Raw genomic sequence first — 26,155 nt, 5'->3', positions numbered from 1 at the left:
AATTAGGTTGCATGAAGCTGAAACATGCAACTGGCGTTGTTTCCATGTTTCTATGCTATTCTAGTCATTCTGTTGGAGGGGAATGGGATTTTGAAAGGGGTGTTGAAGAAGCATTGGCAACTATTTCATCGCATCAAGTAGATGGTGAATACTGCAGCACTGCATGCCTGTGAAAGAACAAAGGGATGCACAATTTTACAGATGTGTTATCAATCAAGCATGCTGCTTTGTATTGGATGATAGTGAATGTTTGTGTGCTTTTTCATCCAGACAAATGGAATGTATTCCATCACATCTTTGCACTTATCTAAGACTTGATCCAGCATCAATCATTTGGTATGCTACAAAACTTTGTAAGTATCCTTTAGCATTTTGTGGGTTACCAGTCCAAGCTTTAGACTTGCTCTGGCTAAGGTGAGTGACATTTTCTGACTATCTGTGACTTGGAATGCACACCCTTATTGTGCGATTGTAATGGGCTTGCAGAATCATCTGTCCTTTCCTTGTGAGTATGGTGTCACCATATCGTCATAACCTTACTTGGGAGGGGTTTGTTTTTATATCATGCTAAGCCACCAGTTTGTTAAAGTCAAGATGTTGATCTGATGTCCTCCTTGCTATTTTCGGTCCGATAGTCAGAAACCATGTTAAACCTATCGACCTGACCAAACCAATTTGTTGTGTAGAATGAATTGGTAAAATCTTTAGCTGCTATCTTGCCAGCCATCGATTGTACTTACTTGCTATAGATTATTTTAATCATACACTGGAGTGAAAATGATTCAGACCTGAGCTGTGAAAACACTAGTCCCCACACTGGACATGCCTTCTCTTTATCATTTGCATCCTGCCCTACTTTATGTGATTATTCTTCTCTATATGCCAAGAGTATCTATCAGCATAATGTAAGATCTGGTCTGCTCTGCAATGTAACAAAAACAGAAGTTGCTGGAAAAGCTCAGCAGGTCTGGCAGCATCTGTGAAGGAAAAAATCTGCCACCATTCACAGAAGAAGTCCGAGGTCTGTCCTATAACCCCACCCATTTGACAGGAACTGACAGGGGGAAAGCCACTTTTCTCTTATACAGCATTTTAATGGTGATTTTCATTATTTTCTTTATCAGTGGCAATTTAGAGTTCTGCACTGCACTTTTTAATTTCTGCTCTGGACACACACCTCAGTGCCTCTTCTGCAACTGTGTTTCAAATATATAATACAGTAATGTTCAAAATGAGGATTTTCTGCAGTCAAGGTCACAGTACTATGGGAGACTAGGTGACTAAATGCTTTTTCTGACTTTCTGAAGAAGGGTCTAGGCCCAAAACATCAGCTTTCCTACTCCTCTGACGCTGTTTGGCCTGCTGTGTTCATCCAGCTCGACACCTTGTTATCTTATTTATGGTAGAAACATCGCTAAGCAAATTTATTCTGGTGGTTTGTTCTTGGTTACTGCCCTGCAGTTTTACATTGCATCGCCATTAGTTAGGCTCCTTCTCATGTGGCTCAGGTTTCCAAACTATTTGGATCAACAGAGAATAGAACGTATGTCTGTTTCCCCCATCCCATTGAAAAACCTTTGTTGTGCTTCCAACAGCGAGGATCTACTACTCAGATGTGTAGTTACAATCAAACCTCATTTCTCATACACTTTCCCCATGAACCGTTCTTTGCTGGGCATGTTACTCAATGTAAGTTGCGATTAATCAAGCTTTCAGAGTTATCAGCCTTCAGTCTCCTGCTGCGTTTTAAAAAATACCAGATTTTTCCTACAGCTGCTTTTGTATGATGCAAAGTCTATCCATGACGTGCATGTTTCTTTTTTAAACCGAAAGGCGGCTCTTCTGTTTACACAGGTCATTAAAGTGAATTAACTATTTGTGTACTGACCGCTTAATAAATTTAAATAGCTTTGCTTGTTGAGCTTGTTTCCTGACTGGGAAATCCGTATTCCAACCTGGCACTTAGTCATTATTAGCCTGAAGAGGGGGTGTGGGGCATGGTGCAAGTTGAAATATTTTGACTCCTTCCTTCCAGTTACCTTGAAGTAGGATAGAAACTGAGAAAAACTCGTGACCACTGCCATCTGGAAGGACAGGGGCTGCAGAGACATAGGAATGCTTGCAAGTTCTCCAAGCTACTCAGCATCCTAACTTGGAACTGTGGTGACTTGGTATAGTGGTTATATAATTGGACTAGTAATTTGAAGCACTGGTGACATGAGTTCAAGTACTGCTGTTGGTGAAATTTAAATTTCAATTAATAAATCAGAATATACAATGAATCATTACTAGCAGCCATCAACAGCTTTACATAGCACAGCATTTTTTGCTGCGTAATAAAATTGAACTGTAGCTGTGGTGCTCTGCAGTTAGGATGTCGAAGAGAATAATTTATTATCAAATCCACTGGAAGAAAATCATTTTCAACATTTTAATATATTCCATGACGCTACATAAGATCACTAGCCATGAGCATTGAACAAAAGACCATACATTAATTTCATGCAGACAATGGCATTCAATCAAATTACACATCTAGTTTGTGTTGTTAAATTATTGTTTGGTGGGATATCATGTATATTTTTTGATACATTGATGAATATTGGTTACTCTTGCTCGTTACCTTTTCAATAAATCATTGGCAAATCATTGAAGAGGGCTTGGGGCATAAATAAAATGCATTAAAGTTGGAAGTCTAAGTTTTAATAAAACAAGAAACACAGAGCTCCTATGTGCCTCCACAGTAAATGAATAGTTGAGCCATATATACTAAAAAATGCATTAATCCCTTCCATTAAGATTGCTGATACACACTGAAACAATGGGAAGACAGCTATCAATGGACTCAAAGCCCTGGGATTAGAGCCCTGTCAAAACATAAGACAATTGCTATTGTAACTGCCGTACTGTATCATATTAGTGCATAAATATTAATGCTTCTAACTCTCCAGTTTTACTTTGAATGCTTTGCACATTCCTAGTCCAATTTTTGGAACACTGGCACTTGCCATTTTTTCTGGATTTCTTGCTTACTTTTTGACATCCCTAGCCCCTTTGTTTTATCTCTCGTTATCTGAGAGCTCACTTTCCATCAATTCCCTGGTAATATTATCCCCCCACATTTCAAAACAAAATCTTCTATTCCACCAGCTTTATTAATCCTACTCTCCCCCCGACTGGTCCAACATAATTTCTGCCTACCTCTTATATTAGTTTAGATTGCTTTCACTCTTACTTCAGCCATCTCAGTTTATCCATATAAAATGCCATTCTTTCACTGTTGCTATCTTCAAAAGCCTGAATCTCCTTGTCTGGCAGCATTTTAAAAAGTCTTACACTTATATAGCACCTTTCACAATCAGTGTATAGAAAGTAACCTCTTTCAGCTTTCGAATTAATGTATGTCTCAAAGTGTATTCTATACAATAAGGCACATTTGAAGTGTAGCTGCTGTTGAAATGCAAAAAAGCATAGGATTATGTTAACTAGAAGGATGACAATTCACTGATATGGTTCACCACCATCTCTTCAAGACAGCTAGGAACTGACAATGAATATAGACTTTGCTCAAGTTACCTATATACCAACAATTTCAGGAATGAGTTACCTCAAAGAGTTGTGGGGCTAGAGGAGATTATGGTTTTGAAAACACAATTAGAATTTTAAAATGAAGGCATTGCTTAACCAAGAGCCAGTATGGGTCAATCAGCACAGGGCTGGTAGAGATATTTGATGCAGTGTAAGGTGACCCTGACAAAGGTGATATTATGGAGATGGGATGAATATAAGAGCCGAAGTTCATCTTGGGATCAAATGTGACACCAAGTTTGCAACAAGACTGTCTTAGTTTCAGATTGTTGCCAGGAAGAAAGATAGAGACAATTGCTAAGGAACAGAATTCAGAACAGATCCAGAAAAGAATGGATTCATTATTCATGTATTTAATTAAAGAAAATTTATTGTCATCCAGAATTGGATGTCTTATAACATATCTGTAAATTTAGCAGCAATGGAGAGGAATGGTTGTGAGAAACAGTGGCAAGTTAGAGTTGGGTGTTATCATGTGAAATCAAATGCTGAGCTTTTGAACGATGCCACCAAAGAGCAGCATGTAGATAAGTAATAAGAGGGGCCAAGTATACATCCCTGGGGGACACCTACGGTAATGGTGCAGGAGCAGAAGGGAAACTATTGCTTTTGATTCTCAATAAAAACCAAAAGAACTGCGGATGTTGTAAATCAGGGAAAAAAAACAAAGTTGCTGGAAAAGCTCAGCAGGTCTGGCAGCATCTGTGAAGGAAAAAAAAACAGAGTTAACTTTTCAGGTCTGGTGACCCTTTTCTGATTCTCTTCATGGGGAATCAGCTGAGTTTATCTCTTTCAGTCCAGGAGTTTGTACCATTAGTTTCTGGTTCAAAAGTTTGAGTTCCACTAAGAAAGATTAGCTTACTTGGTCCATTTTGAAGGGAAGTTTGATTCCTTTGTCTGAACAGATACAAATAATTGGTACTTCTGCTTTTCCTGAATGCTTTAAAAGCCATTTGGTCACAGAAGGATCAGGCGTTTAGAGAACTGGCATTAACAGTGAAAGGCTTCCACATAAAAAAAATACCATCACACCAGTGACTACCTTTGATTCATCATGAATACAGAACCCTAGACCCACTGAAGCAACTACCTGTGCAAAGTAATGTGAAGAATCAAATATTAGATTTGTGTGAAAGTCTGATCAAATAAGTTTAGAATTGCCAAGCTTTCTACTCTTTTGCCCCTTGAAGATATAATCATGTTTTAAGAGGAGAGAGTTCGGATTATATCCTGGTCTAAAACTTCTAACTTGCGTGCATTAATTCAAAATTTGAAAGAGGTTACTTTCTATTCACTGATTGTGAACAACAGTATTCATAAGCCTGACCATGTTGAGTTTGTCCTTGACATTTTTTTGTGGAAGAAAGCAATGGCTAACCTCTGGTTAGTTATTAGTTGCCATCATTATCAAACTAAAAATGCTCACTATAAATGGACAGTTAATTATTCTAATGATTCATTACACTCTATCTAGGCTTTGTACCATATAAAGTGAATCATATTTATTTACTGGACATCTTCAAGAACGAATCCATGCAGCAGGCATCTAGCTGTTTACATATCTGTGAATAATTAAACCTCTGTGTTAACCAGAAGGAATATTTCATATGGATTGCATGGAATGACAGAAGGAAAAAATGCTTTTTTCAATAGATTGCAATTTAAAAATAATAATATAGCTCAGAAATCACAAATCAGTAGCACCAGATGATTTTCCTTGGACTAACCTGTGTGCTTCATTACATACTACATAGCAAAATTGTTCACCATAGGATTCTGTAATAACTGCATACGGACATTGTATTATGTTTGTTTACCACTTTCAGAAGTTCTCAAAAATTATTTTTTAAATACAAACAGGGTCGTTTAAAGGGGACTGAAACATTTTATAAGGGTTTAATATCGAAGATCACTTTTGATATGAGATTAATATATTAGGAATAAATAGGAGTAATGATCAGTTAATTCTAATGAATACTAGAATCATAGAATTTTACAGTTCAGAAGGAGGTGATTCCACCTATCGTGTCTGGACCGGTTCCTGAAAGACTTGCCCTGCTAGCCCCATTCTCCCATCCGATCTTTGAAGCCCTCTTAATCATTTTTTAAGTAAATATCCAGCTCCCTTGGAATCTACTTCCACCGCTTTCCCAGGCAGCGCATCCAAAGCCTAACAACTCTTTGATTAAGAGGTTTCTCCTCATCTCACTCTCTTGTTGACAGTCTTGAATTTTTGAGCCTTTTTGACATACCAGCTACTACTTGATAGTACTTTTTATTGTTCATGTTTTCACTGGTGCTATTTCAATCATTTCTGTCATATTTTCTCCCTCACAAGGAAAATTATTTCATTCATTATCTTTGGTGATCTCTTGACCGTGGTCAGACATGTTTCTGTCTAGTGTATTGCAACTTTCAAACTGCCTCCTGTATCTCGGCTGTGCACACTGCCAAGTAAGTGAAGTAATGTCACCAATGGGTATGTAATTTAGAACAACTATTTCACATGTATGAGGGACAATGAATCCTTGAGGCTTGACTGAATTCCCTACCTCAGCCAGACCAGTATGAGAACGTGCTGTGTACAGCCAGGGATGTTAAACTCCAGAAGGTCACTGATAATAAAATGTGAGGCTGGATGAACACAGCAGGCCCAGCAGCATCTCCTGAGGTGCTGCTGGGCCTGCTGTGTTCATCCAGCCTCACATTTTATTATTTTGGCTTCTCCAGCATCTGCAGTTCCCATTATCACTTACACAATAGAGTGGATGTCCAGGAGCATGCCATCTACTGGATCTAAGCTGTACTGCTTCAACCAGACAAAGAGAGCCAGGCAATTAAAAAAGGGGAAATGTAGTAAATAAAGATCTTCCTAAAATAACTTAAGATTCTACATTAGCACGAGACATCTCATGGCCTTGGCTATTGTTGAAGTACATTACTTATTTACAATGATTTATTAGTAATGATGGCTTAGTAAATCTGAGTCTTGCAGCTGCAGATCTGATCTGCTGTAAGGCAGCCACCAGATTGCACAGTAAAATAACAAGAAAGAAAACTATTACTGTTGTAGGTCTGAAATTAAAGAACAGTCTGGAGATACACAAAAGATCAATAAGAGGATACAGTCTGCCCCTTTCATCAGATTTCTTCATTGTGATTTTTTCCATATTTATAATCCAGATATTTATACAAACTATTACTCCTGGGAGGTAAAATAACACTTCGGTGTCCTTTTCCTGCGTACGTGCAGCTCCTCCCTTAGTGTAGACAGCAATATTGGCATCTAAACAGTTGGACCAATTACAACTCAGAGTAAAAAAGTGTTCAGGAGTCCCAAAAGGCTTCTTTGCAAAGTTTGCACTTGGGTTGACCCTCTACTGATACTTCACGCTCATTCTTCAACCTGAAAGGTCAATCTCCAGGATACTGTTGCAAGACCTTCAGAAGAAAAATCATTGAAATATTAAAGACCTTTCTCACTTTTCTTTTTCGAAACTTTCATTACCAGTTCATTGATATTACTAAAGGTGAGGGAGTGCAAAACACCTTTTGCTCAGTTGCAAAAATGTGACAAAGTCTCCAGAAATATGTCCAACAGGAGCTGGCAATTTCAATAGGAACAGATTTGGTGCCTGAACAGAATATCAATCATTGTTTATCATATCATTTGTAACACTTGTACCACACAAGTACAAGTCAATGACCTTTGCCAATAAGTGACAATCTAACTGCCACCTCTTGACATTCAATGGTGTTACCATCGCTGAATTCCTTATTATCAACATCCTGCTCGTTACCACTGACCAGAGACTCATCTGGACTCACTATGTAAATACATTGGATGCAAGAATGGGTCAGAAACTAGGAATACTGCAATGAGTAACTCACTCCTGACTCCCAAAAGCCTGTCCTCCAACTACAAGACACGAGTCAGGAGCATGTTGGAATTTTCCCACTTGTCAGTTCCACCAACATTCAAGAAGCTTGACACCATCCAGGACAAAGCAGTCTGCTTGACTGGTACCGTTGTCACTGTGCTACTAATGCTCAGTAGCAGCAGTGTGTCCTAGCTACAAGATGCGCTGCACAATTTTGCCAAAGAACTTTAGACAGTACTTTCGAAACCAATGACCATTTCCATTTAGAAGGACCAAAGTAGCAGATATCACCATCTGCAAATTCACCTCCAAGCCACACACCATCCTGACTTGGAAATATATCGCCATTCTTTCGCTGTCACTGAGTCAAAATACTTCCCTAATTGTTTGTCTGAAGTTTGCCTGAACTTCCCATGTCTTTGTGGGTTTCTGCCGGGTGCTCTGGTTTCCTGTCACAGTCCAAAGATGTGAAAGTTAGGTGGATTAGCCATGCTAAGTTGCCCATAGTGTTCAGAGATGCGTAAGTTAGGTGCGTTAGCCCTTGGTTACAGGAAAAGGGTAGGGGAGTGGGTCTGGGTGGAATGATCTAGAGAGGGTCAGTGTGGATCCAATGGCCTGTTTCCACACTATAGGGATTCTATTCTAACAACATGTGGGTATACCTACAGCACATGGATTGCAGCAGTTCAAGAAGGCAGCTCACCACCACCTTCTCAAGGGCGATTAGGGACAGGCAATAAATATTGGCCCCACCAGTGTCACCCCATCCCAGGAAGAAATTTTAAAAAATTAATATTAAGTAAAATTAACCACTCCAGACTCAATTTGAAGCCCAAATTATGCCACAACTTTATCATTTTTGCAAAGCTGTTTTTGCTTTGCACATGTGGTAACATAAATGTAGTTTTAAGCAATCTTTTATTCAATTCCCATCAGGCTATTTCAATGACTCTGTGACTCTATATTATGGTTATAAGGAAGCCTATAACTGGGCTGAACGTGTTAGTACCATCTAAGCCAGCAGCTAATTGTACATGACAAAGTTTTAATAATATCTAGGAAACACATGTCAGAATTTCACCGTACAAGAGTAATGTTTACTGTGTGCAATAGTGGTGAAGAACATGTTTTACATTTTCACAATATAGCTGATTCATTATCACCCATTTTATTAGATGTCACAAAGCCAAAATGATGTTAATAAGCAAAGTTCTCTTGTTTCCTGTCATAAAAATTGTCCTGTAGTTCCTGGCAAATACCAGGATGCTACAGGGGGGATTGATTGATACCTCAGGTGGATATTACAGGCATTGTTGACGCATATTGATGCAACGATGAAACACAAGTCTGTTGTCTTACTGAAGAACCTAATTCGTATCCCAAAGTTGCAACTGTCAGCATTACTGCTCATTGGCAGTCAACACTGGATTTGCAAAATGAATTTGCACCATTTCATGAAGGTCCAAAGAACTTACAGATAAAAAAAAGGAATTTGGGAGTCCCAAATCAGGATTCTATTAAGGTTAATATAGTGGATTCTGCTGGCAGTTAAGAAGGCAAATGCAATGTCAGCATTCATTTAGAGGAAGCCAAAATGCAAGGGCAAAGATGTACTGCTGGGGTTGTATAAGGTTTTGGTCGGATTGCATTTGGAATATTGTGAACAGTTTTGGCTCCCTACCTAAGGAAGGATGTATGAGCATTGGAGGAGGTCCAGAGAAGATTTACAAGAATGATCCCAGGGATGAAGGGCTAGTCATGTGAGGAGGAATTGGGACCTCTGGGTCTGTACTTAATGGAGTTTAGAAGGATGAGAGGAGATGTGATTGAAACTTACAGAATACTGAGAGGCCATGGATAAGATGCTTTCAGTCGTCAGGGAGATGAGGACCCAAGAGCACAGCCTCAGAGTCACGGGACAAGCCTTTAGAACTGAGCTGAGGAGAATTTCTTCAGCCAGAGGGTCAGTGATCTGTGGAATTCACTGCTACAGTGAATTTCTGTCATATTTTCTCCCTCACAAGGAAAATTATTTCATTCATTATCTTTGGTGATCTCTTGACCGTGGTCAGACATGTTTCTCTCTAGTGTATAGTGGTGAAGAACATGTTTTACATTTTTCACAATATAGCTGATTCATTATCACCCATTTTATTAGATGTCACAAAGCCAAAATGATGTTAATAAGGGTAAGGAGGCCAAGTTATTGAGTGATTTAAGACACTTGAGTGGTAAGGGGATCAATGGTTACAGGGGGAAGGCTGCAGAATGCAGTTCAGAAACATATCAGCCATGATTGATTGGCAGAGCTGACGCACCCTGACAAATGGCCTAATTCTGGTCATATGTCTTACTTGTGGTCTAATCATCACTTGAGTGTTTTTATTTCTCCAGAGTAAATTCGAAGTAGGCTGCCAGTAGTTTCAAAAGTATGTGCAAAATACAGAGTTTCAAACAGAGAGTTTAGGGTGGCACGATGGCTCAGTGGTTAGCCTCACAGCACCAGGGACCTGGGTTCGAATCCAGCCTCAGGCAACTGTCTGTGTGGAGTTTGCACATTCTCCCTGTGTCTGCGTGGGTTTCCTCTGGATGCTCCGGTTTCCTCCCACAGTCCAAAGATGTGCAGGCTAGGTGAATTGACTATGCTAAGTTGCCCATAGTGCTCAGGGAGGTGTGGGTTATAGGGGGATGGGTCTGGGTGGGATATATCAAGGGGCAGTGTGGACTTGTTGGGCCAAAGGGCCTGTTTCCCCACTGTAGGGAACCTAGTCTAATCAACCAGGCATGCCTTATTTACACAACATACCGTTAGCACCTGGCATATCATTTAGATAACTCCTTTATCCAGTTATACAGTTGTTTTATTTTTAATGTATGCCCAATCATAATTCCCTGTTGTGGGTGATTTGTCCTGTAATCATTGTCAAAGTTTCATGTCAAAACCATTGCACCACATAGTGAAATTCAGCCTGAAACCTGGGTTTGTTACAGATTTTTGGTTGAGTGGGTATTGTAAGGAATACATTTATTCAACTAAATTTTGGGTGCAATGATCTCTTAATATAAGATATCATTTACTATACAAAATATTGCTAATTGCTCAAAGTTATTTTGATCTGTAAATGACATATTGTCACTCAATATTTATTTTTGTTTGGATCTCTGCACTCTTCATCCTGTCAAATGATTTCAATCGTACTAAGAAGAACCAATGTGCACACAATGAGACTGCTTCTTTAACCTGTGTGAAAGACCCATGGAACATAATGTCAGAAAATGTAACAATCTCATAAAGGGGGAAGATGACTCAAAAGGGGGAGGCGATGGTATTTTCGCTGGACTGTTTATCCAGAGACCAGCCAAGATTCTGGGGACGTGGATTCGAATCCCGCCATGGCAGATGGTGGAACTTTAATTCAATAAATATCTGGAATTAAGAAGCAAATGATGACCACGAATCCATTGTCGATCGTTGGGAAAAACCCTCGTGGTTCACTAATGCCCTTTAGGGAAGGAAACTTACCTGGTCTGGCCTACATGTGACTCCAGACCTGCAGCAATGTGGTGGACTCTTAACTGCCCTCTGGGCAATGAGGGATGGGCAATAAATGCTGCCTAGCCAGTGACACCCTCATCCCATGAATGAACAATCAAAAGAGACTGGTGGTGGTTTTACCTAAGGATCACCACAACAAGGCAAAGGGAGAGATTGAGAAGTGGAATCCTTCTTGGTAACTTTAACCAGTCTGGGAATTGAACCCATGCTGTAAGAATCACTCTACTGCACAAACAGCTGTCCAGCCAACTGAACCCAAAGAATCTCATTAGCTATTTTGGAACATGTGTCCCTTTTGGAGCAACTGTTTGTTATCGTTTAGCTCTCAAAAGAATCAGGCATTTAACTGCTTCCATGTTATTATACAATATTGCTATATTGAGGCAGCATATCACTCAACCATATGGCAATGCAGACATTCCCCAAGTTTGTCTTGCAATGTTGCAAAGATGCAACTAATTAGCCTGAAAAATAATCAATGGTATTGTATTCTCTGGGTTATGAGATTTATTTTCAAACACTTTGTGTTTATTTCTACATTTTGTTGACTTTCAACTGTAATTGTTACAGTTTGTATTGTTGCTTCAGTTCATCATTGTTTTCAAAATTGTTCCCTCATTCCTAATGCATGTGGAAAATTCCAACCCATCTGACCTGACGTCAATTTTACCAATGGTAACAAATTAATCCTTTCTTATTTTCTTTATCCTGGCATCTGGTTTCTATTGTTTTTAATTCTATTGCAACCTAATATCCGTATCCCACATGTTCAGTAGTTATCAGTGTGCCTGCTTGGATGTCAGTTTACCTCCAGTTCACAATGAACTACAATATCATCCTTTCAATAGTACTGAGAATGGCTATTAATCCTTTTAACTACAAGGTCAGTTACCAAGATTTTGTGTAGCTATCTGAAGGCTGGTCTTAGCAGCTCACCCTACCCGCTGAATTCATGCCTTACTGCAGGTATCTCAATTTTTTTTAAAAATAGCTGTTAACTTCACTGCCTGAGATTCAGTTCACCACAAATCTGATTCCTAGTCTTTTCCAAAGTTAGAAATGGCACCCTAATAATCACACATAAGTTTCACTGTGTTTCTCCTTTTCCTTGAATACATCAAACTCTATTAGTGAATTGTCAGATCGGGGAGAATGAAGAAAGAATTCTAGTTATGGTCCTTGACTCTGACCAATGCCTAATCTGTTGAATATTTCCAACATTTTATGGTTCAGGCTTCAGGCGGCTGACGTATTTTGTATTTTGTACAATATTCACCGCTCAGACGAATAAGCATGTCCTTTGAAATCAGCTTCTGCTGCTGCTCCCAGTTTTGTAAAAGTACAGTTACATAACTGCAGACATTTTCACCACTTTGCTGCTTAATCATTACTGTATAAATGCAGCATTAGTGTAAGTTATAGATCAAATAAATGATTGCTTAAAAACAGAATGAATATCTTGTCCAGAAACTATTTTTTCTGACTTTCTCCTTTTTCCTTCCATACTAGGGTTAGATTCTATTGTTGATAGGACCTCTGGTAACTCAGAAACATAAACAGAAATTGCTGGAAAAAGCCCAGCAGGTCTGGCAGCATCTGCGGAGAGAAATCAGAGTTAATATTTCAGGCCCAGTGACCCTTCATCAGAACTCTCAATTCTCAGTTCTGAAGAAGGGTCATTGGATCTGAAATGTTAACTATGATTTCTCTCCACAGATGCTGACAGACCTGCTGAACTTTTCCAGCAATTTCTGTTTATGTTTCTGAATTACAGCATCTGCAGTTCTTTCAGTTCTCTGATAACTCTTCTAAGTAGCTAGTATTCACATTGAAGGCCTCCAGATAGTAAGTGACTCTATTTTTGTGTTCTGAATTACAAAGTATAACAACTGTTGTGAAAATCATTGAATATATCTTGCCCATTGTTACTGATGCTGTTTGGAAAAGCTGAACTGTGCTGGACCCAGAAATGTACATGTATTGTACTCAAATTGACTTTTTTTTAACAATTGTGGATTCCAGGATCTGATCCTTTCCAGGAATGGAGCATGAAAATCTAGGCTGCCACTCAATTGCAGCATTGCTGGAGTGTTGCACTATGAAAGGTGCCGTCCTTTAGATCAGACGTTCAACTGAGGTAGTCTGGGGCTCTTGTAAAAGACTGCATGTGGCAATTTCAAAAAGGGAGCAAGGGTGATATCCCTGGTGTTTTGGCCAATATTTACTCCTCGGTGGACATCACAAAAATCAGATTATCTGATCATCATCACAGTATTGCTTATGGGAGCTAGCTGTGAGTGTCACATTTCCTACATTACAACAGTATCAGTCTTCAAAAGTCCTTAAGTGACTGTAAAGACTTTGAGCTGTCAGATGGTTGTGATAGGTACTCTTATAAATTTAAATGTTTCTCCTTTAATAACAAACACTTTGGGTAACAATGGGCTGGGAGACTGAAATGAATTCGAGGTTTTTTTAATACTTGAAAAACAGTACAAAAACATATATAAGAATATTTTGTAAATAAACCGTAATATATTACGTTTTTAATCTGCTGCAGAAATACAAAGCTCAGTTGAAGGTTTATATTTCACACTTACAGGTTGTGATCTCAGCGTGTTCCAGATACAATTGGCATGTTGTTGGATTACTGCGTGCCTTTAGAACAACTGCTGACTGTTTTAACGATTAAGCGAGTGCTTGTATCATATTCGAATTCAGGATTAGGCTTGGATTGAGCAAATTGATTTTCCGGAGGGATTGTGTGCTTTTTTTATTGTCTGTGACTGCAGGAACAACAGTGCTGCTTACCTGGATTGGCTCTCGCCTTCGACGCTCCTGGGATTTCAGTGAATTCTGCTCGATGTCACATCCGGCTGCTGGGATTTAAAACTGGAGCTGGTGTTGCAAGTGCCCGCTATTCACAGAGTCGTGCAGACAGTGTGCTAGTACAGCACAGCGCGGCAGTCTCCAGCCCCTCTTCATCGTTTATCTTGTCTTCTCGGTCCCCAAAGGGAGGTGTTTCATCAGAGGTAGAGAGTTTGGGGAAGGGGGTGTTCTTCCTTGCATTTGCTGAGCGCATCTACACCTCCTGCAGGAAAACAAAATGATCCCATTGGGATTTTTCACTTTCTTTTTACTCGCGATCCGAGGTAAGGAAGATCAGTAGCTTTCGCTCTTTGGGTAAATGTGTCGCTTTAGGCTCGTTGATGAACTGTGATTTGATTTAAACCAAGGAAAAAAAAGCAGAGGTTTGAAACCCCGAGTCACAAGAGAGACGAGAATGACTCTTTCAGCACCAAGGACAGCGCAAGGGTGGGGAGACTAGGAGCGGCCGGTCCTGCTCTGTTCACTCCAATCCGGACGAATGACTTTCAGTCGTTAGCTTTTGTAGAAATCAAATGATGGTGATGGGTCGTGTGTCAACAAGAGGATTAATTGTTTACATCGCTCTTTCGAAACTCCAACCAGCCCGCCTTTGCAGACCGGTTCTGCTGTTTCCCCCCCCCGGTGCTGATTTGTGTTTCTCTTTTGTAGGGTTCTCCTCTCCTGTGCCCACTGATCAATCGACAGCCGATGCTAAGGTAAGTCAGCCGGCGTGCTGCTGTTGTTGTTGTTTTTTGACCTTTTTTGACCTTGGAAGTCTTCCCACAGGGGAGCATTCGCCTTCCCCCAAACAACACTAACAGAAACCATCTTGCTGTCTAGGTGATGAAATGCGTTGTGGAGGTCATCTCCGACACTCTGTCCAAACCCAGTCCTCTACCGGTCAGCCAGCACTGCATGGAGATTCTGAGAGGAGGTAGGACTATTTCAACTCGTTTCAATTGCCTCTCACCGTCTCCTCCATCTCCCTTACGCTAATCACGAAATCTATTTGATTTCATTTTATGTCACTTCCCAAAACATTTAACGACTTTTATTCCACTGTATGTAAACTAATTGTTACTAAGTAATTTTTGTTGCCATAATTATTTTTTTGCAGCCACCTACAATTTAACTGATTGCACGCTCAAGCATTTCCAATTAGATTGTTATTGTTTTGAAATTGCTCATTAACTTCCCTATTCTGTGCTCTTTACAGATGACAGAATAATCTCAGTACTTCGACACCAGAATCTATTGCGGGAATTGCAAGAACTTGCTGCTGAAGGTAGTATAACTGTGGTTTTGTAACTGCAAACTAGGAGCCCTGCAATCTCTAAAACAAGTCTGAAATTGTGCCAGGTTTGCAGGCTGTAATGCCATGAATGCCAATCAAACTCCGTCTCTGCACAATCCCCATTTTATCCCTGAAACCTGCAGATTTTCTACACCAACCTGATTGCAGGAAAAATAAATTGAAGCTGCAGTTTCCCTGCATAGTTGTTGAAGTCAGTATAACAACACAGAGGTTTTAATTAAAGACCACAGTGTCTGTAGTCGCCTCTTGCTGGATTGAGGGCTAATCATTGCTGGAAGATTGCAACACTTCATATCAAACAAGACACCAGTTTTGTATCTATCTCTAATGAAATTAGGTTTCAATAAAGCACTGGATAGACTGCAACTATGTGTTTTAAGTTAACCTTGGAGATTTTGTTTTCTTCTAGATCTCTAACACAGCAGAAAACCTATCAGTATATTTAGAAATCCCCAACAGAACACTAGAGGTATTCCCAAATGTCTGTAGGAGTTCTGTTGCCCAACACTGAGTGTGCATTCTCTCATTAGGGGCATCCTAGGCCTAAACTCAGAAAGCTTAGATATATTTTGCCTGATCTGCTGGTGGCTTAGCTACATTTCTAACGAGGACAAATACATCTGGTGAGATGGAGGGTTACATTAAATAAAGTTCATCAGCTTTTGTTTTCAAAATAACTATCAATGTTTGAAAAGTTGTCATGCATCTATCTATTTTCCATGAACGTTAATTCAGTTCTCTATATTTTCCAGAGTAAATAACACATTCATAACTGGGTGTTTAATTGTAATGATACAAAGAAGGTTGTTCTTAGGCAATTATAAGGCAAATCCATTAACATCAGTGAAACCTGATAGTGAATAGAACGTCACAGGAACAAAAGAAGATCCTTTATTACAAACTGAGAACATAATCAGGTACAAACTTCAATGTGAGGTCAAAATATTACAATCTGATATTGTCAAGGGCACACTAAATGGGAACATTTGAGAAAGATCATATGAAACAGGATGATTCTTTCAAACCCATCCTTCAAAATTTTGATCTGGCTTTGGATAAGACCATAAGCTTCAGTTCCAACTTTTTGTTCCAATGATACATTTACTTTGCAATTTCCATGCAGGAACCAATGAGAAAGCTCTACAAAAAAAACAGAGCGATGATTACAAAGACAGCCTATCTGTTACACGCGAGAGTCACGTTGACAAAAAGACATCATCAGCAGGTTAGTGTTGAGGTAAACCATCTAATCCATGGTGTAAAATGTGAGGCTGGATGAACACAGCAGGCCAAGCAGCATCTCAGGAGCACAAAAGCTGACGTTTCGGGCCTAGACCCTTCATCAGAGAGCTGATGAAGGGTCTAGGCCCGAAACGTCAGCTTTTGTGCTCCTGAGATGCTGCTTGGCCTGCTGTGTTCATCCAGCCTCACATTTTATTATCTTGGAATCTCCAGCATCTGCAGTTCCCATTATCTCTAATCCATGGTGTACATTGGATTACATTGACAGTCGGCAGACTATTCAGTTTTAGAGCATCTTTTTGCTTAAAGTAATGCAATTTGCTAAATAATATCTCTGATGCATTACCAGAACCTAGTTGCATGTTACAGCATTTCTGATTTAACATATTAGACTACTGAGTATAACAGTCTGCTTAAAATAGAATACATTGCATAGGATTGTTTATATAGATGAATTAGATCCATCTATTTATAGACAGACATTTTATATAGATTGCTCTCCGTGTCATGATTTTAAAAATAGTTGAAATAGTGTTAATTGAACATTATTCATGGAGTGATATACAAACAGATTTCATTTGTTTCTGATTCCCTAAGGAATCTTAGTCTTTGGACAGTGTGTTTGTTGCGGACTATTATCATGGCAACTGAGCAAAAGCAATTAATCCAATTGACTTTGTGAAAGTTCACTTATTATATTGATTGTTCTGCAGGTAAATTACATGAGATCACCACAAAAGAACAGCAAGGATCATCTGATGAGATATTTGGAATGAAGGACAAAGAGCTTCAAGACAGCAAAGAGGAGACACCACCAAATGTAAGTGGACACAACTTTCTGAACATGAAGGATACAACTCCAGATAGCAGTGATATGTCAATGGAAAAAGAAGACATAAAAAGACAGGAGCCAAGGAAGCATGGCTCCTCTGAAAGTGAGTCTGCCATAGAACAGTCCCAGAATCAGAGCCAAAGTGATGAGCATAGTTTGGAGGAAAGTGAGCCAAATGAAGATGGGGACACTCAGGAAGAAGAAATGGATGAAGACCAAATCAAAGAGAGTGATGAAGACTATGAGGTGGAAAACTACAGTGACAGTAGAAATGAGGAACAGGCTAATGGTGAAGAGCCTTCAGATGATAGAGGAGATGGAAGAAACATGGAAGGAAGAAGAAACCATATTGAAGGCAGTGAACCTTCAGAGGTGAAGGTTGATAAGACATACTCTGAGGAAGAAATAAGGTCCAACGATAATAGCATGACCCACCAAAATTCAGAGGATGAAGACATAGAGGATGAATACTCAAACATAAGTGGTGAAAATTATGGGCTATCTAAAGAAGAGCTGGAGGAGAGAAAAAAGTGGAAGATGATTGGGGAACTGGACCCAGAACAAACCCATGGAGAAACGAACGATGAAAAACTAGGTCCCTTAGAGGGAAAAGGTAACTTTGCAGGACCTGGAAATGCCAAAGCACACAACGAACAGAATCATTTCCAACATTCATGGGGCAACAGAAGATCTCACACTGACGAAGACATCAGGCAAAAAGGGAAGGAAGCTATTTCATCATCAGTGCGGAAAAGGCTTGAAAATGAAAATAAGAAGGAGAAAGAAGAAGAAGGAAGTGCCAATAGGAAAAATGAGGTTTGTTTCATTTTGTTTCCTTTTAAGGTGATCCACTATGGTGCTTCAGATCATGCTGTGCTGGTAAGCTGCTAAAATGCTGTTATCTCTTACTAGGATTGCTTTGTAAGCCAGTGCCCAAGTGCTTCCTTTGGGAGTCATGGAGATGCACTTCTATACATTTGCAACAAACTCTAAATGACTAGTACCCATACTCAGGAGAAGTCAGGTCATCAAGTTCAGAAAAATGACCAAAGGCCTGTCTTTGAAGCTTTTGAGCATGGCATATTCTGGTCTGGTGCAGAACACTTCCATCTGTCCAGATCTTTATTAGTAGGGCTCAATTGACGTTGCTCCTCACTGTGAATTTGGAAATATTCAATGAATGAAAATCATAAGAGTGGGAAATGGATGGCTGATGTGATCTGCAGTTCATTCCCACAATGGAGACTGGTGTTTTTTTTTTAAAAAAAGGTGTGGTACTACCAAAGTGTGTTACTGAAAAGCCATTACAAGAAGTGAGCAGCCCTAGATATGTTACTATTACTAATAGATATTCCAGAGTATTGCATGGTTTTGATACAACATATTCAATATTTATTCAGCTTTCTGGTGAAGCAGGGTTAAGCAGCCAATAATAAGTGTAAGAAGTCAAATATTACATTACTGAAGACCAAAAGCTTTAGGTATGGGTGATTGGGAGTTAGAACAGGGATATAGTTTGTGGAAGTACAGCATGAACACAGCCATCGTGTTAAAGTTCTCAATTTATTTGAGTTTACCGTGGAAGCTTACTGAACTCTTTCTCTTGCTGCTGGCTCTTAATATCCAAGACACTCCATGCCAGGTAGAAACAATGCTGCAAGATAACACCATAGAATTACACAAAGATCACAACATTATCAGTGGACTAGATGAGAAATTATTACTGAAATCGGCAACTTTAGTTCCAGTGATACTAGTGATGACATAAGTTACAGAACACTAAAAAAGATCTGATAAAGACAAATGGAATCATTGGATGAACATTACATGGAGGTACCAAAGTTTTTTCTTTTCTCAGATAAAACTGATAATGGCAAAGGTGGAAGTCACTTGTCAGTGGCCTCCTAATCAGTAATATTTACAGCTTGTGTTTGCACATTATCTTTAACCGAGTAACGAAAGTTAATTAGCCATAGTCCATCAATCTTCACTAGAGAGATAACTAAATATGTACAGATTGCACCATACCACGAGGGTGGTGTAGGGTGAGAAGGCTGGTGTCCATGAACTACCACAGGCATTATGATGATTTTAATAGGGCTATTAGGATAAATCTGCATCTTACTCTAGGCATCTGGCCAACTGAACCAAAAACCAAAAGAACTGTAAATGCTGAACAACACAAACAAAAATAGATTTCTGGAAAAGCTCAGCAGGTCTGACAGCATCTCTGGAGAGAAATCAGAGTTAACATTTTGGGTCCAATGCAGGATTACAGGGTTAGAATAGGGTAATGAGTCTGGGTGCGATGCTCTTTGGAGGGTGGTGTGAATTGAAGGGCCGAACAGCCTGCTTTCACACTGTGGGAATTCTACAACCCTCCCTCCGAACTGTTGAGGAAAGGTCATTCGACTTGAAACATTACCTCTGATTTCTCTCCACAGATGCTGCCAGACCAGCTGAGCTTTGACAGCAATCTCTATTTTTGTAGCTAACTGAACTAATTGACTATCACCTTTTACAGAGTAAAATGTGCCAAAAAATTCATGAGCATTAACATGCAAAATATGCCAGACATGGAAAATATGAGTGAACTGCTTAAAGAGGTGGGTTGCAAACAGTTTCTTAAACTGAGAAGAGAACTGTGAGAATAAGGAAGGAATCCCACAGCTCAGTGCATATGGCTGTTAATGCAAGAGTGTTGAACATGGGAGGAAAAGCAGAAAATGCCGATGCTACTACTAGCTAGAAATATTAAGCCGATGCATGTATTTTTGTTCAATTTTTTCCCTTCTTCAAGGTTTGAAGTGCTGCTAGAGGCTGGTTGCAGTGTGGTGTGGGGTAGCTTTTCCAAGGAGACAATGTAATCTAGGCTGATATAGCATTTAGTCATTAACAGTTAATCAGCATTTCTAATATGGACTGCCAGATAGTGATCCAGAAGAGCAATCATTATCATCAAGGTCAACTGTAATACCCAATATTACTAACCTGACTGAAATCGGCTCAAACCACAGAACTAAATGCCTTTCAAGGTTGATTCACCAGAGATATTTTTCTTGTGTGCATCCCAGATTCTAATTGTGTGATGTCATGGGATTAGTGTTAAAAATCTAAGTACCCCCATAGTTTCCAAAAAGCACATAAGCCTGAAATAGATCATACACACTGAGAACTGAGATTTACATGAATCATTGCTTGATACAATTCCAACTTAGTAAATGGTAATGAGCTCATATCCATTATGTTTTCCATAAAGTTGCACAATAATATGAATTTTACTTGTCAATAGGTATACATGCATGTGATAAACACGTGGGTGTATTCAAAGATTGCCATTTCACAATTTTCAGCTCACTTGCTTCCTAAGCAAAGCTGCACACAGTGTGAGACTACACCAGTGCAAGCCCAAGTGTGAAAGGCATTTAATTTCAGGAAACAAAATGTGTGTGTGTGTGCAGAACCTGATTCAAATTGTGTGATGGAGGATACAGTCCAATTAACACTGCAAGTTTTGTCTTGTTGCAAGACACTGTCAGCTTTGCACTAATCCAAAACTTGTAAATTTTAAACCAAGCATCACATCTTAAAGTGCCTGAAGCAAAGTGGAATGCTTGTTGTTTGAGCCCATATCCCAGGATGCTGTCTTGATTAAAATTACAAAGATAACATTGGTGCAAAACAAAATGCAACAGTAGTAGAGTTGAATGTAAATTATTTGTAAATGACTAAATAATTTGCATCCAACATCGTTGCTATTGTATTTGAAGGGTAGGAATGTGGATGTGAGGAATGTTGGATCAGCCACGATTCTGCCGAATGAGGGGCAAAATAGCCTACTCCTGTCCCTAGGTCTTATGGTTTTAATTTGGAGATGCAGTAATTGTATGTTTAACTTACCTCTTAGTTACATCTTTATGCAGATACATTAATAGGGAGTGTATTTGGTGTAATTAGTCAATTTTACCCAAATTGGAGAGTACTGGCAGTTAAGCTGCATTTCATGCCCAAGTCATTGTTCATTCCCTTATCTAATGGCTCACCTGAGCTTCTAAATTCATTGCTAATAAGAGCATAGGGAAAGCAATGGCCTAGTGGTATTATTGCCGGACTGTTAATCCAGAGACCCAGATAATGTTCTGGGAGTCTGGGTTTAAATCCCACCATGGCCGATGGTGGAATTTGAATTCAATAAAATCCAGAATTTAGAGTGCACTAATAACCATGAATCCATTACCGATTGTCGGAAAAACCCATCTGGTTCACTAATGTCCTTTAGGGAAGGCAACTGCCATCCTTATCTAGTCTGGCCTACATATGACTCCAAACCCACAGCAATGTGGTTGACTCTTAACTGTCCTCCTGAGTAATTAGGGATGGGCAATAAACGCTGCCTAGCCAGCAACACCCTCATCTCCTGAATGAATTTTAAAAAAGGCTGGGAAAGACTTGAACTTAACTCCTTCCACACAGTCTTCCTGTGTTACGTAATTCACCAGGGCTCCACTAACCAACCATTACATTTTTTTTCAATTAAATCTTTGTTTTATTTATCAAGAAATTATCCAGTTATTTCCAGGTGCTCTTGGGCATTGCTTTTGAGTCCTCTGAGCACTGAACATTGATTGTGTTGTTTAGTCCAATCCTACCAGAAATTAAGGGTAGAGTTACACAGAGGGCCAGGAAGTTAAGGAATGAGAGATGGGAAAATTGAGTATTTAATTTCAAAATACTGAAACGTCAATTCTGGAGCATTTCAATTCTGGGAAGATCTAGTTAAAGGAATAGTTTTGAGGAAACTGCATGGTGGAACAATGGTTAGCACTGCTGCCTCACAGCACAAGGGACCCAGGCTTGATTCTACCTCTGCGCACTTGTCTGTGGGAGTTTGCACATTCTCTCGGTGTCTGCGTGGGTTTCCTCTGGGTGCTCCAGTTTCCTCCTACAGCCCAAAGATGTGCAGGTTAGGTGGATTGACCATGCTAAATTGCCCGTAGCATTCAGGGAGGTGCAGATGGGTTACAGGGAAATGGGTCTGGAAATGCTCTGAGGGTCATTGTGGACTTGCTGGGCTGAAGGGCATGTTTCTGCACTGTCAGCATTCTATTAAAAAAAACTCAGTTAAACATTGTTGTAGACGTAACTCCAATAGTTGCAAGGTAAACCACTCTTGGAGAGTGGTAAGAGGTTAAAAAGTAATTTAATACAAGGTAATCTTCAATTTCCTTACAATAAAAGGAGTATGAAGTTTCACGTCCCCAGGGAATCTCATTTCAAATTTCACCCCTGGCATGGATTAAATCTGTAAAATTCTTCTCCTTTGACCGTCTGAGAGTAGCTCCTCGCAATTCATTTCAAAAACCCTTGAGGGTGATGGGTATTATTAGGCGCATGAAATCCATAATGAGTCATTTTCAATAGCTGTAACTTTACAGTTGTTTGCAGAAGGACATGCACAAGCTAGGCAGTTGCTTTCAACATAATTCAATGTCAACTCTTTATTTGCTACCACTCTCAATAGCGGTGAATGTAATTTGTCTGATTGAACTCAAGAAAGACAAAATAATGGAAGAGCTAGCACCAACTGCATTCTTGGAGGTAAATAAAAGAAAATTATGGGAATTAAGGTCAGGCTAATCCGTGAACAGATTTATTAGAGTGACCTACTGATCATTGCATATCCCACCACCAACTCAAAGAAATACACCTTCATCAGGCATAGAGATAATGGGAACTGCAGATGCTGGAGAATTCCAAGATAATAAAATGTGAGGCTGGATGAACACAGCAGGCCAAGCAGCATCAGGCAACAGGATAAAATCTGTAAAAGTCAGTAAATGTGCATCTTAAAGAGCGGCTGAAATAATATTGACGCTCATTGTTTCTTTGTTTAAGTGTTATATTTGTTTAATTTCAGCAACTTCATATTGCACATGTTTTACTTATTTCAAAAATGATGTTGCGTCTGATAGAAGTACAGTGGTTGCTATAAGTTTAAATTAAGTAAGATAGCAGCAGTATACTTTGGGATTCAAACGAATAAATTTGACAAGAAGACAGAACAAATCAGTCTTCCTACACAGAGCAACTCCAAATTACTATTTTTTAAAAAAAGCAGATTTGACCTGTAAAGACTTCCAAACACACCCTGGATTGATTAGAGATAATGGGAACTGCAGATGCTGGAGAATCCACAAAGTGTGGACCTGGATGAACACAGCAGGCCAAGCAGCATCTCAGGAGCACAAAAGCTGATGTCTCAGGCCTAGACCCTTCATAGAGCTCTGATGAAGGGTCTAGGCCCGAAACGTCAGCTTTTGTGCTCCAGAGATGCTGCTTGTTCCACTGGATTGATTAGAGTTGTGTTAACAGCAAATTACAGCTGCTAACTGGCTCATCAGGATTTTAACTGATGAAGGGAGGAAAGGATTTTCTTTCAAAGACTACCTGAAATAGTTATAACAGCAAATTAGCTCATAATGCATAAACATTCCATCAGAATGGTTTCAATCTTAAAATCTATTGCAACTTATAAGAAAATCCATTGATATTTATATATCTTTCGAGTTTTGCAATGGTGTGCAATTTTGCTTTATAAACCTGATTGTTACAATTTTAATCACATTTTTCCATCATCTGTTACCATTTTAAATTGCTCAGTTGTAATTTTCCATTCAGTTTTTCCACTGCAGTTACTATTATGTAGGTGCAAAATTAACACTGGACTGTTAATCCAGACACCCAGATAATGTTCTGGGAACCCAGGTTCGAATCTTGCTATGGCAGATAGTATTGAATTTGAATTTAATAAATATCTGGAATTAAGAGTCTAATGATGACGGTGAATCCATTGTCAATTGTTGAAAAAACCCATCTGCTTCCCTAATGTCCTTTAGGGAAGGAAACTGCCATCCTTATCTGGTCTGGCCTACATGTGACTCCAAACCCACAGCAATGTGGTTGTCTCCTTAACTGTTTTCTTGGCGATTAGGGGTGGGCAATAAATGCTGCCTAACCATTGACACCCTCATCCCGTGAATGAATAAAAATGAATCTGGTGACAAATGAACTTTATGGAACCAGTTTCAAAAACTTCGCCTTTCCATTGCTTTGAGCAACATTTTACAGTCCTCTGTGCACGGGATTTTCAGGTAGGGGTGGCCTGTAAAGCTCATTGAATGCCCTTCCCACTGCCTACCTGCCCACACTTAGCCTGGCTGCAATTTAACAAATGGCAAGTGAGGCCTCACAAGTGGTCCACCTGTCCTCATACAATAAAGGTCCTTAAGTGGCCATTGCCACAATTCATCGGTCAGTTGGCAGGTAAGCCTGCTTAGATGTTGAGAAAGCGGAGTCACATAACAACAAGATCAATGCAAGGAATTCTTTTCCAACTGTGAAAAATATTTTTCCCTTAATTATCTAAAAATTGTCCTCTCAGCAATCTTTAACATTTAAGACTGTCATATTTTTCCAGGAACAAGAAATGGAGAACCTCGAAGCAATTGAAAGTGAACTGGAAGCCATGGCACAGAGATTACACCAAATGCGCAGAAATTAAACCAAGCTCGGTAATAATGAAACAACTATCAGCACCTTCAAACATATGTTTTGTTTGAATAGTAACATTTTAACCAATTTACCACAATTGCTAGTGTGTTCTAGTGGTCTACAGACTACCTTTGTTTGTCTTTGAGGTGCTGCTAATCGCTTGCTTGCTTAATCATTTTCCACGATTAATTTAATAAAATGCACCAAGTTCTGTTGCACCCTTTTTTTCTAAAATAACTGAATCAGTTTTCAATGTTTTTCTTTACATTTAAAATTCAATGGCTTTTAGAATATCCTATTGAAGAAGTGAAACTCAAGTTAAAATCTTATTGTACTTGGTAAAAGTTTGTACCAAGTCAGACTAATTATATTGTACATTCTATATACAATTTGTGTAACTAAAATAAAACAACTTTTACTCCATGGTTTTTGCTTTATTTCTCTCACACTCTTTTGAAACAAAAGTAGGATTGGAGTTAAAGTAAAGCTTCTGAAAGTGCAAGTGAGATTTTGGTATCCATCTACAGGTATCCTTCGAAGTGATAGGACAAGTGATAATGTGGCTTAAAAATATAGGGCATTTGAGTTTTCAAATAGAGGCATAGACTATAATGTTATTAATCAATATAGTCCTCAACTAGAATACTGTGGATAATTCTGGACACTACACAAGTAGTAAATGTATACAATGGGTACAGATGAGATTTACCAAGATGTTTCCTGATATGCAAGACTTCAGTTTTGAGGAGAATTTGGAAAAGGAAGGGCTATGATGGTCATTAATAACATATCCCCACCTACTCCACTGGAAAGAAAACTTGTAACAGCAGCAGATGACTTGCTACAACAGCCTGAGCTAGCTGAGGCACTGGTGCTCAGGCATGCTGAGCTCTGCCTGTAAACTGTGCCTTAGTGGTCTTGCTTTCTTATTGCTGGATCTCAGTGTCCATTCTCTCTGCCCTGTAGAGGTGAATGTGAATGCAGGGGAGATGGCTGCTGCTGCTAAAACAGTTGGTGGTAGTGTGACCCCTGATCTTCTCCCTTTATGAGGGTTATAAAGTAGATCTGCCTAAGTTGCTTCACCCTGGTGAAGGCTGACAGCAGATAAAGGTCTCAAACGCTCATCACAATGAGTCCCATGTCAGAAGTTGGCATTCTCTGCCAAGTAGACCCGGAGAAGACCTGGACCACATCCAGGCTTAGGATTAGGATGTAGCATTCCTGCCGCATAAGTGCTAGGCAATGGTCATCTCCAACAATAGAGAATCCAACCATTTCCCCCTTTACCACCACCCCTGAATCTCTTGCTATCCATATCCTAG

At 39.4% G+C, this 26,155-nt stretch overlaps 1 protein-coding gene across 1 annotated transcript; it reads left to right on the top strand.

The window, feature by feature from the left end:
• Window positions 1-13,899: 13,899 nt before the first annotated feature.
• chga (chromogranin A) lies at window positions 13,900-25,217 on the top strand. Its single transcript, XM_048538567.2, has 7 exons — window positions 13,900-14,177; window positions 14,563-14,609; window positions 14,734-14,827; window positions 15,110-15,178; window positions 16,332-16,433; window positions 17,164-18,098; window positions 24,760-25,217. Exons 1-7 carry the CDS (start codon window positions 14,132-14,134, stop codon window positions 24,841-24,843), a joined length of 1,377 nt encoding a protein of 458 aa, XP_048394524.1. The 5' UTR covers window positions 13,900-14,131; the 3' UTR covers window positions 24,844-25,217.
• The last annotated feature ends 938 nt before the right edge of the window (window positions 25,218-26,155 follow it).

The sequence above is a fragment of the Stegostoma tigrinum genome, chromosome 10 (genome assembly GCF_030684315.1).
Source record: "Stegostoma tigrinum isolate sSteTig4 chromosome 10, sSteTig4.hap1, whole genome shotgun sequence".
Classification (NCBI taxonomy): domain Eukaryota; kingdom Metazoa; phylum Chordata; class Chondrichthyes; order Orectolobiformes; family Stegostomatidae; genus Stegostoma; species Stegostoma tigrinum.
Note: the sequence above shows the minus strand (reverse complement) of the source record. Positions and strands in the feature narration are given on the sequence as shown.